The following is a 15,151-nucleotide window of genomic DNA, read 5'->3' as shown; positions in this document are numbered from 1 at the left end:
ATTCTTCATAAATGTTTAGCATGGCTATAAATGATAGAGAAGTTGACAAGCACAAACAGACCTGGCTACTAGGCATGACAAAGAAACATGCAGTGTCCACGTTTCATGTGACATTTTGAATGACATGTAGATGTTTTGTTGTTGCTAGGTGTCATTATGCCTACCTAGACTTTTATTCCTGTAACTACCCATGTGAAACTGAAAGAAAATCATATTTAAACATATGACATTTTGAACATGAACATTGGCCCCTTACTTTATCAAAAGACCCATATACACATCTGACAGACACCACCAGTATGTACACCACTATTCCCGCTTATTTTAATGATCAGTCACCAGTGCACATTCTCGGAAAAGTGTATATTTACCATCAATAACATACCTTTTCTTCAAGCTTTAGGCCTATCTAAGATCTCAGAAATGGTGTACATTAAAGAGGTACAATAGAAAGTAGTTATTTTGTTTCATACTACACACCAAACTAACAAAAGAATATAAAGTTTCCATGGAGTGTCTGTTGAGTTAAAAATATGACAGCTGTTGGCCCTAAATATTCCCCTTTCCCCTGCATATGCATTTCAAATATCAGAGAATTGTCAATGGTTTAGAACGCCATTTCAGCCAATCAGATTGCAGATTTCTCAAAGCCGTTTTTTATAAGTATCGGTATTCACAATAAGAAATGACAGAAAAACATATCCTTTACTGTTCATCCATCTTTCTGTAACCATTTCAGTTTCAATATAACAACTTTGGGGAAATACTAAGGTAGGTCCACTTATGACATGATTATCTTGTTCTCAGAAAACCGCACATGCGCACACACACTAACACACACACTCATTCCTGCATCTTAACTATGAGATAAATTCACAGGCTCAGTAAATCTGTACCATGTTGTGCTTATAGGACCAGCCTATTCATGGAACATGTGACTACCCATCCGAGAATGTGTTCTCGCTCTCTTCAGAGTGTGTGCTGAGCTGAGATTTGAGCTGTGACTTCCTCTGTGTCGTGATGGCCGCCCAGATACGACACAGCATCCCTCCTCTGTGGAGAAACAGGTACAGTAAACAAACAACCATTACGGTACAGACCCTTTGTGTGTGTGTGTGTGTCCATGTGTGTGTGTGTGTGTGTGTCACATCCATACACCCTCACACTGCACCTATCCCTAGTCACATCCACATTGACACATCTCAGCGATTCACAGTACTTTCACAGTCCTCTGAATAACAACCATCCAAACAGAAAACAGTGGGGTTTTCCTCATTAGCACAGATCAGTTGTTTCCTGTTTCTGCTTTAAGGATGTGTGAACATGATTGGAGGAGGCAGGTCACCTTATGGCACAGTACATCAAGTCATCCCTGCAGGCCATGGTGAGGAGACAGTCCAAGGTGAACTCGTGAGAGAGTAACTAGAAGCAAAAGCACAGTGAGAACAAGCCTCTAGCCTCACGCAAACACCAACTGAAACTGAGCTACATCAAAGAAAATTGTCATAATGGATTACTTCCTCTTTTTTCAGATCTTTCGTGGTATAGACTTTTGTGACCTGTCATATTATTATAATGTGAATAAGGCTCACTCTTTTCACCAGTTAGATGGTTTATTCCATGCATGTAGTTACCCATCAATCAATAGTCACACCATATTATGGTAACCAATCCCACATCATTAAATCACAAGGTATTTTTGAAGTTCCTTACCTTGCCTATGGTGTCCTGATCTACTGGGATAGCCTTCAGCCAGCAAACCAAGGACTTGACTTCTGGGTTCGAACTCATCTGCAGGGACAACTCTGGATCTACAGGAGGATGAGAAGACAAGTCGGCATGACCTGGTCACCAGTTTGCACCTTCATGGTACTAGGCTGAACATTATGGAGTATTTCAAATGAAGATTTTCAGTCATGGTTAAGGTGTTAGACTGACAGTCACAGGGACTGAGGTTTTGAGTCCCAGGCGGGGCTGTTCGCGACAGTATACGTTAAAAATGGGGAAAGGAGGTAATTAGGGTCTAATATAACAAAAACAGTCCAACAGTTCCTATGCCAGTTTCTAATCATTATTATGACTGACACATCTGGTTTGATGTCTCGAAATCTCAGCAGCAATGAGCTGTACTCCTTAAACTCAAACCAGTAGAGCAGAAATCCAATGCCTGGGGGGTGAGGTGTGGAGAGAGATCTAGAAACACAGGGTGTGAATCACAAGGCCTACCACGTGTCTCAATGGCATTACATCTCTCCATTTTAGGAATATCACAGTAGGCAGGCTATAACTTGTGGGGCTTCAACCTCCAGTATCTACATGTATACAAAGACACACAGGATGTAACGGCTGATATTCATTACTTGTTGGGCAAGGAGTGTTTGGCCTTGCTACATACTAAGGTGTGGCAGAGTGACACAAAAATTTGGCTCAGTAAGGTACCTCACCCAAACCTACAATCTTTACACACTAGCCTTAAATGTGCTCACATTAGCAATAGTCAGACTGCTTTGGGACAGAGTAGGAGCTGAAAACATTACCTGTGGGTTCTGATGGGTTCCTGGTAGTGTTGATCTGATCCTGTCTACTCTGGACAGAGTTCCTCAGTAGCTCCTGGTATTCCCTCTCTTTCTCACTCAGTTGGCTCAGCAGTCTAAAACACACTTAGTCATTATGGACCAGGCCTGAAGAAACAGTACATTTCACTATTTACACATATCACTTCACTGTCCATTTTGTAACTGGTTGCAATGTAATCCTTGGTGGTGTGCTGGCATTGTTCACAGAATCTGTAGGAATGACCTTATTTTTCTTTACATTTTAAAGGCCATTATACTAAAGGTGAAAAAAAAGGAAACGCCACGTGAAAAAGGTGGATTAAAGAATAAAAATGACAATACAAATGCATTTTTTGTCATGCCAAAAAGCTATGTAATATAAACAGCTAAGTAAATGGTACTGAACCTGCGCGTCTCTAGCCGTAGATCTCTCAGTTCCTGACTGAGGGGACAGTTAGTGTTGTACCGGTGGCCATTGGGTAAGCAGGGGCTTTCTGAAACCTCCTCTATGGTCTTCTTGTCAGCTGGCGCCACCACCTGGTCATCTGAGAAGACTGCAGGCAAAAGCTCTGCTAGCTCACTGGGCTGCTGCTCTCTATCTGGGCTACTCTCCTCCGTCTCAAAGGAAGACTGCAGCTGGAGCTTGAGCTCTGAAAGTCATCGAGGTGTGTGTGAGCAAGAGTGTGTGTGTGTGTGTAGATGGGGCGGGGGTTGGGAGGTGGTGAGGTCTTTGAATGGCGGGGTTGGACTCAATTCCAAATCCCAGAGTCATATCATGAAATTGAACTGTAGTTCTATGAGGAATTTCCATGTCCAATACAACTGATAGAAGTTGAGATGGAATTATGCCTGACTCTGCTGGTTCTTACCTGGTAACAGCACAGTGATGGCGTCCTGTACGGCCTGCCTCAGCAGGTTATCCAGAGCAAACATCCAGTGAGGTTTCACCTGCTGCTGCCTCAACACCTTTTTCACCTGCACACACACGAGGGAGTGAGAAGAATGGGTTAACAATCCTACTGGGTGTGACGCAGAGCCTGTGGTCGAGTGGTAAAACTCCTGCCTATTGACACATATACGACTCCCCCTGTTTAATCCCATGTCCACCCTTGCCTTGTGATTACTAACCATCTAATACTTGAGGAACCATGTGTGTGAAATATATGGCCAATCAATGACAGTACGCAATCTTTTACGTGCCAGGGAGAAATGGAAACCGGCAGGGCTACTGCCCTCGAGGACTGGCTTTGCAACTCCTGGGTAATGCTCATTATGTACCAAATGAAAAAGAACAGGGAGGGACTACCCGGGCTAGTCCAATAAGAAGTTTCAAGATGTTTATAATGTTTTCCGTTGCATACCCTAATGAACACATCCGTGACCTCCAGTGACCTACCGCATCCTGGAAGCTGAAGAGCACAGCTCGCAGGTTTTTGAGGGGTACTGCAGTAGCAAGCAGTGTGGAGCGCAAGTTCACCAGGCTGTTGGTCAGGTGCCTTCTGTCTGGAGAGCGGATGTTCTCCCGCAGGCAGCCAATCAGCTCAGAGATGTGCTCTGAGGTCACAGACCCAACGTCTGTTTGCTTAGAGGCAAGGAGAGAGGAAACGCGATAAAATAATTATAGGCAAAGAAACCTACAAATGTAAAATGTAGACAAACACTCATTCTTTCACACCTAACATGTACAGCAGGCTCCTGATAAGGGTATACTCCGTTTAAGTGCCTTGTGGGTTCACTTTCCTGGGACGATCCATACGTAAAATGTATGCACGCATGACTAAGTCTGCTAAGTGACATATTATTCAATTATTTCACCATACATTGTCTTTAATTGCTCTGGATATATGCATGCTCCGATCGGTTGGGTGCCTGCCCTCATAACAATCCTAAGCCATTGCATTTATCAGGAGTTGACTGTATCTCAATTAGGGATAGACCCTTCTGGGCCCATATTCAGAAATTGTCAAAGAGTAGAAGTACTGATCTAAGATCAGGTCCATCCTGTCTTATTCATTATGATCTAAAAGGAAAAACAGATCCTAAATCAGCACTCCTACTCTGACACTCTTGATACGCTCTCTACCTGAGGTAGTGTGTTCTGGATGTTGTGCACCACGTCGGTGATGTACTCAGTGAGGATCCTGTGCAGTGTGGCCCTCCTCTCGCTGTCCTTCCTCAGTAGGAACAGGCCCAGGTTCTCCCCTGACGTGGCCGGACTAGCCATCATGTCCACAGTACAGGGCTCCTCTGACACCCTGGCCACCACAAGGGGGAGACAGATATACACCAATGTCACATAGATAAAAGATTCTGGCATACAAATATGGTCTTTGGCAATATATAGCATGGGCTCCATCTCAATTGCTTGAAAATCTGACCTCTCCTCTACTCCCCTCTCTATCTGCAGTGATTGGAAAATAAGACATGGTGGAAGCTCATCGAAGAGCAGCTGGATTTTTCAGACAATTTAGGAAAAGCCATGGTCTATCTTGAGGTTATCTATTGCATTTACAGTAAGGCAATGATCTACAATGAAGTTGCTTCACAAATCTGATGTAATCGAAATAGGGAACCAGAGGGTATAGGATGTTATGACCTACAGCAGGAAGCCTCTGGTGCTGGGTGGGCTCTTTGTAATGTCCTTTCCTCTGAGGGGGGAGATGGTCCTCCGGAGGTCCCAGGAGCACGACAGGTCCATCCTGTCAGTGTCCCTGTCTGTATCTGTCACACGTATAGACACTGGGACAGACATACTCCGCTGGTAGATGTCACCTACAGGACACAAAGCAGGGCAGAGTCATTAATTACCCCAATAAATGGTGACGGAATGGCGATGAGCATAGCGTTTCTGAATTAGGAAGACTATAGACAGACAAGGGCAATTATAATTAATATTTTAGACAATTATGAAAATAATGAGTGTGGTGATTGAAATTAGGATCCCCTTTTGTATTTTATATGTATTTTTTAAAAGAACACAGACAGACAGACAGGCTAAGAAAGGGATTGCGTTCCCATCGTCGGGGGGTATGTGGTCCGGAGTAGGTAGTGCAACCACAAGACCAAACTCTGACACTGATGATGACAATAAAAATGATGGTGATAAATATGATGATTAAAATAACGCTATCTATGATTATGATGATGAAGATGACTCACCAGCATCCGTAGGCAGTGTGTCAGGCTCTGGCTTGGCCTTCCTCCGAGAGGTGGACTTGAGGAAGGAATCCTTGAGCAGCTCAGAGGCCGTGGCCCTGTTGTCTGGGTCCGGTGTGAAGCAGCTCATGATGCAGCCTTTGGCCCCAGCTGACATACACTCCGGCACCTCCGGGTGGATCTTGAACATCCCAACCTAGAGGGAGACGGAAACAGAGTACGTACACTTCAAGGTTGTGTTCAGTAGGGCACGCAACGTAAAACGTTTTGCAATGGAAACTGACAGTTTCTTATTGGACAAGTTCAGGTAGTCCCTCCCCGTTTCAGTATATCTTCAGTTTGATGCTTTATGAACACAACCCTGGTTTCAGCTGGTAAAATTCTTTACAGTCCAGTATTTACCTAGTATTCACAAGTACTAACAAAGAACAGGCTACAATGTAATAACATACTAATTATCAAACCTTTTGGTTTCTAAGAGAAAGATTACCTTGAACATGGCTGCCTGTGGGCTGCCCAGCTCGTGGAAGGGTGGTTTCCCCGTGGCCATCTCTATGATGGTACAGCCCAAGGACCAGATGTCTGCAGGCTTCCCATAACCCCGCGGGCCCTGGTCGATGATCTCTGGAGCCATGTACTGCAGGGTCCCTAAAACACAACAGAGACGTTTAGACACCTGCCTACACAAATATGTAGGCAACACATGTAAATAATATTCATACCAACAAAGTCAAATATAATGTCCATATGCAAAAAGCATGGCCACATACCCAATCACATAAAAGCATCAAACATATACACACACACCTGTAAAGGTCTCTGTGCAGGGGTTGATACCCGCCAGTCGTTTCGAGGTGCCAAAGTCAGAGATCTTGAGAACACCACTGTATGTGTTAATCAACACGTTGTCACCCTGTGAGGAAATGTGTCATGGAAAATTGCAAGATTATGTTATAATGCTTGTATTGCATTATAATGGTTGTTTTATTCGACAGAATAGAGTATTGTGTGTGTGTGTTCTACTGAGGAGGGCCTCTATGAGAAAACACTGACAGAGGAGATTTACGATGTCTTTGGGTGATAAAACCTAAAGAGCATTCCAGAGAACATGAGCTAATGGTTCTGTTCTATGCCGTAACAGGGAGAGACGGTTCCCTTTTGGAGTAAGAGGGCCAAAGCACATTGCCGAAAAAAAGCACAATCTTTGCACAAATGTACCTAACCATAAACATCAATGTCTTTCTTAAAATCAATACACAGAAGTATATATTTTTAAACCTGCATATTTAGTTAAAAGAAATTCATGTTAGCAGGCAATATTAAGTAGGAAATTGTGTCACTTCTCTTGCGTTCAGTGCAAGCAGAGTCAGGGTATATGCAACAGTTTGGGCCGCCTGGCTCATTGCGAACTGTACACTAATTTGCCCGAATTGTACATAATTATGACATAACATTGAAGGTTGTGCAATGTAACAGCAATATTTAGACTTAGGGTTGCCACCCATTCAATAAAATATGTAACGGTTCCGTATTTCACTGAAAGAATAAACGTTTTGTTTTCGAAATTATAGTTTCCACATTTGACCATATTAATGACCAAAGGCTTGTATTTCTGTGTTTAATATAATTAAGTCTATGATTTGATATAGCAGTCTGAGCCGTGGTAGGCAGCAGCAGGCTCGTAAGCATTCATTCAAAAGGCACACTACTGCGTTTGCCAGCAGCTCTTAGCAATGCTTGAAGCACAGCGCTGTTTATGACTTCATGCCTATCAACTCCCGAGATTAGGCTGGCAATACTAAAGTGCCTATAAGAACATCCAATAGTCAAAGGTATATGAAATACAAATGGTATAGAGAGAAGTAGTCGGCGCGTCATAATTCCTATAATAACTACAACCTAAAACCACCAGCTTTCATGTTCTCATGTTCTGAGCAAGGAACTTAAACGTTAGCTTTTTTACATGGCACATATTGCACTTCTTCTTCTCCAACACTGTGTTTTTGCATTATTTAAACCAAATTGAACATGTTTCATTATTTGTTTGAGACTAAATAGATTTTGTATTATATTAAGTTATATTAAGTTAAAATAAAAGTGTTCATTGTTCATTCAGTATTGTTGTAATTGTCATTATTACAAATATATATATATATTTTTTATTATTATTATTATTTTTTTTTGTTTAATCGTCCGATTAATCGACATCGGCTTTGAAAAAATCAATACCTCTATTCCACTGGATACACTTTCCCCATAAAACATGGTAACACATTAGTAGTTGAGTAAGAAACATACACCAGGTTCATGCTCAGTAGCGCACAAAGTAGCAAAACGTTTTGAAATGGAAATAATAAAAGGAGCGTTTCTTAAGTCCAGGAAGTCCCTTCCTGTTTCTCTCCAACACAACCAGCTCTGACTGTGTGAATTAAAATCTGCTGCGGCATTGGTACTTTTTTGAACATTTATTTAGCGGCAACAAACGGTATCCTTGCGGACACCTCACCTTGATGTCTCTGTGGACTATCTGGTGGTCATGGAGATACTTAAGCCCTTCAAGGATCTGCTTGGTGTAGAAAATGACGGTGGCCTCGTTGTCTTTCAGGGGTCCCCATTTGGAACGCAGGAGAGAGGACAAGCTTCCTACATGGGAGAGATGACATTGGAATGGGTTACAGTTAGATACGCAAGGGATTCAATTTAGGATTCGCAACACCTCTGGGCCTCGTTCCCCAGTTGCGATGCAACTTAAGCGTTACGATGACGTACCAGACGCATCGTTATTTACGAGCCAACTCGTAAGTGTTTCCCAGACAACCACGTAAAGAGAACATTCGCTTAGTGCGTTGTTATACCACGTGTTGACACTGATAGGATCAAAAGAAAAGCAGCGCTGCTTTCAGGTCAGATTTCTCCACTCAAATCTTAACATTAAAACGATTCCACAATACTGACCAAGGATCAGCGCCTAGAGATATTACCACCGACGGCTGCAACAGCTAATTATGCTTACCCAACAATAATGCACTACACCACAGATTGGGCACATTATTGACCACGTTGTCACACATCATGAAACACTTTTAAGCAAAAAAATACAGAAAATAGCCTAGTCGAAAAATAGAACTCAATTGATGGAAATATCCCATGTAGGCTAATGCGGTCATCTCGGTTTTCATTCCATGCATCATTTTATTCTTCACTTGTTGTATTTATAGTAAACTTAGTTCTGAAGATAACAGCCGTCACAGTCAGACAGAAAAAAATCTAGATGTTTGTGCTGTGTTTAGCAAAGATCTTCTGTGAATAAAGTGATGCGAAAGGGGGGGGGGGGGGGGGGGGGAGCACCTAATGAGGCACTTTGGCTGTACTACGAGTGGTCTGGATCACTAGATGTGCCACGTTACTAACGAAGGAACTGGGAAACACCTCGGCTACTAAGATACATGGTAAGAAGGTTCTAACGATGATCTTAACGCTACGAAGGCTCTGGGGAAAAAAGGCCCAGAATATTCACAATGATAAAATGTCGGAAGCTGAAATAAAACAAGTATTTTCACTTTCTTTAACACTGGTACATCAGAGACTTGATTGCATTGTGAAATCTATTTTTCCTCTATCACTGGGATACTGGAAACACCCACACATCCTGTGTGATATCCTGCCTGTAGCTATTGCACAGAGTTACACACACATCTAGACACACACAAAAGACCTCCAGACTTCCTGGAAACTAAAATACGATCATTTTGTAATATTCCAGTGGGTTTCACTAAGCCTTCACAACAGTATGTAGCTGAAAGTGTAGGGATTTGTACCGTCCTTTTTACAGTGCATTCAGAAAGTATTCAGACCCCTTGACTTTTTCCACATTTTGTTAAGTTACAGCCTTATTCTAAAATGGATTACATTTTTCCCCCACATCAATCTACACACAATACCCCATATTGACAAAGCGAAAACAGGGTAAGACATGTTTGCAAATGTATTAAAAAAAAATCATTATTTCCATTAGTATTCAGACCCTTTGCTATGAGACTCGAAATTGAACTCAGGTGCATCTTATTTCCATTAATCATCCTTGAGATGTTTCTACAACTTGATTGGAGTCCACCTGTGGTAAATTCAATTGATTGGACATGATTTGGAAAGGCACAAACCTGTCTAAATAATGTCCCACAGTTGACAGTGCATCGGAAACCAAGCCATGAGGTCAAAGGAATTGTCCGTAGAGCTCTGAGACAGGATTGTGTCGAGGCACAGATCTGGGAAAAGGTACTAACAAAATATATGCAGCATTGAAAGTCCAAGAATACAGTGCCCTCCATCATTCTTAAATGGAAGAAGTTTGGAACGACCAAGACTCCTCCCAGAGCTGGCCGCCCGACCAAACTGAGCAATGGGGTAGAAGGGCATTGGTCAGGGAGGTGACCAAGAACCCAATGGTCACTGACAGAGTTCCAGAGTTCGTCTGTGGAGATGAGACAACCATCTCTGCAGCACTCTACCATAAAGGCCTGATTGGTGGAGTGGCCAGACGGAAGCCACTCCTCAGTAAAAGGCACATGACAGCCTGCTTGGAGTTTGCCAAAAGGCACCTAAAGCACTCTCAGACCATGAGAAACAAGATTATCTGGTCTGATGAAACCAAGATTGAACTCTTTGGCCTGAATACCAAGCGTCACGTCTGGAAAAAACCTGCCACCATCCCTACTGTAACAATTGCTTAACACTCTGGGCTACTGTATGTTTAAGCTTAAACTCTATTGGATCAGTTAGGTTCGCTACTGGAGCAGTAGGGAGAAATAAACTGCACAACTGAATAATTTAGGATAAGAATGCCTGCTTGTATTTTGTAAATAAAGATACTTACAAAAAATGATTCACCTTGAGTAAATATTTATATATAGAAATTTGTACAATGAGCTCAATATGAATGAAATACATCAATGGTACTACAGACTTAGATATTGGGCATATATCCAGCCTATAGTTTACTAGGGTGCACCCAACTATCTTTCTGAGAATCTCTCAGATTTCAATGTTCAAAATTCAATAGCAATACAATAAACATGAATCCACAGAAAACACAAACCAATTCACAAATACTGACATAACCCAATATGAGATGGAATCAAATATGAGTAACTGTGCCTATCAATAAACACTAAGGTTTTTAAGTGTAGCATGTGCTTATAACAATCCCACTACAATGTACAATGCAATGTACGATGCAATGACATCTTGCAAAAAAAAATGCTACCACACCATAGTGTGGCAGTGCAAATTCAGTGTTCTCCAAGGAAAAGAAATTCTTCTTATTTATGTCCTGGATTCGGGCGGCTCGCCATCCTTGGTGGAACTGAATCAATAATCATAAAACCTGACATATAACCAGTGTTTAGCTTTAATCTCTTACAGGACTAAGAAAATAAAAAACTTAGTCACAATACTTTATACTTTTAACTACAGCACCAGGCTCACGTGGACTGAACAATAAACTAGCCCGGGTAAATGAAAAGTACACGTGCTTACACCTACACGTAATTTATTATAAAGTAATCTAAAACATAAGTGTACCAAAATGGATTATGATACTAGTTAATCACATTTTATAAAAGTATGAAAACGAAAACAGTTCCCCATGCATGATTAGCATGCTCACTAAAGTTTGCTATTTCAATTATCGATAGCTGAGCTAGCCTAAATGTTAATGGCTTGTGCGTATGCACTTAGGTTGGAGTCATTAAAACTCGTTTTTCAACCACTCCACAAATGTCTTTATAACAAACTATAGTTTTGGCAAGTCGGTTAGGACATCTACTTTGCGCGTGACAAGTAATTTTTCCAACAATTTGTGACCATCATTTGTGACCAATTTGTAACCATAACCATAATGACAGACAAATTATTTCACTTATAATCACTGTATCACAATTCCAGTGGGTCAGAAGTTTACATACACTAAGTTGACTGTGCCTTTAAACAGCTTGGAAAATTCCAGAAAAATTGTCATGGCTTTAGAAGCTTCTGATAGGCTAATTAACATAATTTGAGTCAATTGGAGGTGTACCTGTGGATGTATTTCAAGGTCTACTTCAAACTCAGTGCCTCTTTGCTTGACATCATGGGAAAATCAAACAAAATCAGCCAAGACCTCAGAGAAAAAAAATTGTAGACCTCCACAAGTCTGGTTCATCCTTGGGAGCAATTTCCAAACACCTGAAGGTATCACGTTCATCTGTACAAACAATAGGACGCAACTATAAACACCATGGGACCACACAGCCGTCATACCACTCAAGATGGAGACGCGTTCTGTCTCCTAGAGATGAACGTACTTTGGTGCGAAAAGTGCAAATCAATCCCAGAACAACAGAAAGGACCTTGTGAAGATGCTGGAGGAAACAGGTACAAAAGTATCTATATTCACAGTAAAACGAGTCCTATATCGACATAACCTGAAAGGCCGCTCAGCAAGGAAGAAGCCACTGCTCCAAAACCGCCATAAAAAAAGCCAGACTACAGTTTGCAACTGCACATGGGGACAAAGATCGTACATTTTGGAGAAATGTTCTCTGGTCTGATGAAACAAAAATAGAATTGTTTGGCCATAATGACCATCGTTATGTTTGGAGGAAAAAAGGGCGATGCTTGCAAGCCGGAGAACACCATCCCAACCGTGAAGCACGGGGGTGGCAGCATCATGCTGTGGGGGTGCTTTGCTGCAGGATGGACTGGTGCACGTCACAAAATAGATGGCATCATGAGGAAAGAAAATTATGTGGATATATTGAAGCAACGTCTCAAGACATCAGTCAGGAAGTTAAAGCTCGGTCGCAAATGGGTCTTCCAAATGGACAATGACCCCAAGCATACTTCCAAAGTTGTGGCAAAAAGGCTTAAGGACAACAAAGTCAAGGTATTGGAGTGGCCATCACAAAGCCCTGACCTCAATCCCATAGAAAATTTGTGGGCAGAACTGAAAATGCGTGTGCGAGCAAGGAGGCCTACATACCTGACTCAGTTACACCAGCTCTGTCAGGAGGAATGGGCCAAAATTCACCCAACTTATTGTGGGAAGCTTGTGGAAGGCTACTTGACACATTTGACCCAAGTTAAACAATTTAAAGGCAATGCTACCAAATACTAATTGAGTGTATGTAAACTTCTGACCCACTGGGAATGTGATGAAATAAATACAAGCTAAAATAAATCTACTATTATTCTGACATTTCACATTCTTAAAATAAAGTGGTGATCCTAACTCACCTAAGACAGGGAATTTTTACAAGGATTAAATGTCAGGAATTGTGAAAAACTGAGTTTAAATGTATTTGGCTAAGGTGTGTGTAAACTTCTGACTTCAACTGTATATAGCCTCATTATTGTTATTTTATTGTGTTAACATTTCCTTTTATGCTATTTAATTGTAATTTTTTTGGTATTATTTTTTAACTCTGCATTGCTGGGAAAAGGTTTGTAATGAAGCATTTCACAGTCAAGTCTACACCTATTGTATTCGGCACATGTGACAGTTTCATAATTAGGGGAGCAGAGAAAGATGAGCAATAGTGAAAGTATTGATGAGAGAATACAGTACCAGAGTGTGTGAGTGGTAGACAGAGATTGAAGGAAGGAGAATGAGTAGTAGAGAAACACACAAAAACTGAGAAGTGAAGACTGAAATTAGTTGTACGGCAGTTTAAAAGTTAAAGCAGGACAGTATACGATTACCAAAACTTCCGTCAGTGAGAGAATGAATGAATACTGTACATACTGAGTGAAGGAGTGATCTAAAGACTACTAATTTTTAGTAGACAGGCACAAAAATTGAAATTAGAACACTGAATAAACTGGTTCTATGTGACCTGGTTTATGGGACCATAGAAACAGAATGAGATTTTTTTTTTTTTTTTTCACCTTTATTTAACCAGGTAGGCTAGTTGAGAACAAGTTCATTTAATATAGAATGAAATAGATTGAGAACAAGCTCATTTAATATAGAATGAAATAGATTCTATTTCTATGCTCTGTACCTCCAGGAACCTCCTCCATAAAGATCTTGATGAAGCCATCCTGACTCATAGAGCCCAGGTACTGAACGATGTTCCTGTGCTTCAGCCTCTTGTGCAGCGCTATCTCCTCATGCAGAGGCTGGGAGTAACTGAGATTCACACACAGATGGGGAGAGAACCAACAGTTAGCATTGGCACTAGATTAGCATAGCATTAGCAAATAGGACAGTGTTCCTCTGCCGTTATAACAACATTGCTACAAAACATAAACAAATGTTAGTGCTAGCTGTGCTGTCATTGAAAAACAACAAAATTCCCACTCTAGTCTTGCAGTTGTGCTGACATGGTGTAGCTGTGACCCATACATACTGTATGAATATGATGAGAGCTTTACAAGCACCCGTCATGTGCTGCTTTGGCCTATGTGGCCATTAGTTCTGCAGAGGAATTAAGTATTAACATTTCTTGATCTGTGGGGCTAAGCTCTTAGTCGAGGTCGAAGGCTCGTAAACAAGGAACGGGGAAATCTAAATAGACATCCATCTCTTCAGGGAGTAGATTCCGGTGTAGCTATGGGGATACTGGACAAACATTGCACATTTGGAATGTTGAGGAAAACATATGCACATTCATTATTCTCATCATTAATCGTGGATCGTTTCACTCACAATTATATAATATATTATACATATTAGGCTCAAATAATAATTGGGATTTATGGTATAATGTGCAAAGAAAAGTAGCCTGGTCCCAGATCCGTTTCGTCGTGACAACAAGTATGGTCATTGTTTGACAATACAGCAAAAACAGATCTGGGACCAGGGGGGGGGGGGAATGTAGCCTGGTCTCAGATCTGTTTGTGCTGTCGTGTCAACAAGTATGTTCATTGTTTGACAATACAGCAAAAACAGATCTGGGACCATGCAAAAAAAAAGAAAAAAAAAAGGAGAAATGTGTTTTCCATACGTTCTGTCTTTCTCTGGGATCTCCTTGATGGCGATGCGGACTTGGTTGCTCAGGTCCCTCCCAGCATACACCACACCATAGGTTCCTTTACCCAGAACCACCTTGTCTCCGTTTTCGCTGGTCTCATAGATAAACTGCAGGAGGTAAGGGAGGTTTAATTCAACAGGAAGACGGGTGTGAAACTAAATGTGTGTGGTTCGTTTAAAAAAAAGGTGTTTTAGAGTGTGTCGGTTAGAAATATTGTCAAGGAATTTCACAGGCAACCACAACAGAAAAGGTTGAGTGAGAGTGCGAAGCAATGGGAAAATATGCTCATTTAGAAACCTTTTGCTGCTCAGAACTGCAGTGAACTGAAATACTATTTGAAATTATTTCAAATTGTATTTGAACCCAGGTTTGCTGGAGTGACATGCTGGACTGAATCCAATGTTCTGTGAATACCAGGAACTTAACACA

General features: G+C 41.4%; 1 protein-coding gene across 2 annotated transcripts in view; it reads right to left on the bottom strand.

Moving 5' to 3' along the window:
* Positions 1-298: 298 nt before the first annotated feature.
* Positions 299-15,151, bottom strand: part of LOC129857709 (mitogen-activated protein kinase kinase kinase 5-like) — a 28,278-nt gene continuing 13,425 nt past the window's right edge. For both annotated transcript variants that reach the window (XM_055926211.1, XM_055926212.1), the window contains exons 14-28: positions 14,696-14,829; positions 13,751-13,878; positions 8,218-8,354; positions 6,519-6,624; positions 6,202-6,359; positions 5,715-5,907; positions 5,156-5,327; positions 4,639-4,810; positions 3,952-4,137; positions 3,425-3,530; positions 2,962-3,205; positions 2,538-2,650; positions 1,714-1,811; positions 1,346-1,422; positions 299-1,053 (exon numbers count right to left, since the gene is read on the bottom strand). In XM_055926211.1, the coding sequence (XP_055782186.1) occupies positions 939-1,053; positions 1,346-1,422; positions 1,714-1,811; positions 2,538-2,650; positions 2,962-3,205; positions 3,425-3,530; positions 3,952-4,137; positions 4,639-4,810; positions 5,156-5,327; positions 5,715-5,907; positions 6,202-6,359; positions 6,519-6,624; positions 8,218-8,354; positions 13,751-13,878; positions 14,696-14,829 (2,139 nt within the window). In that variant the 3' untranslated portion in view covers positions 299-938. The remainder of the gene's footprint in view (positions 1,054-1,345; positions 1,423-1,713; positions 1,812-2,537; positions 2,651-2,961; positions 3,206-3,424; positions 3,531-3,951; positions 4,138-4,638; positions 4,811-5,155; positions 5,328-5,714; positions 5,908-6,201; positions 6,360-6,518; positions 6,625-8,217; positions 8,355-13,750; positions 13,879-14,695; positions 14,830-15,151) is intronic.

The sequence above is a fragment of the Salvelinus fontinalis genome, chromosome 6, assembly GCF_029448725.1.
Source record: "Salvelinus fontinalis isolate EN_2023a chromosome 6, ASM2944872v1, whole genome shotgun sequence".
In the NCBI taxonomy this organism is placed as follows: Eukaryota; Metazoa; Chordata; class Actinopteri; order Salmoniformes; family Salmonidae; genus Salvelinus; species Salvelinus fontinalis.
This window is presented reverse-complemented; position numbering and strand designations above follow the sequence as displayed.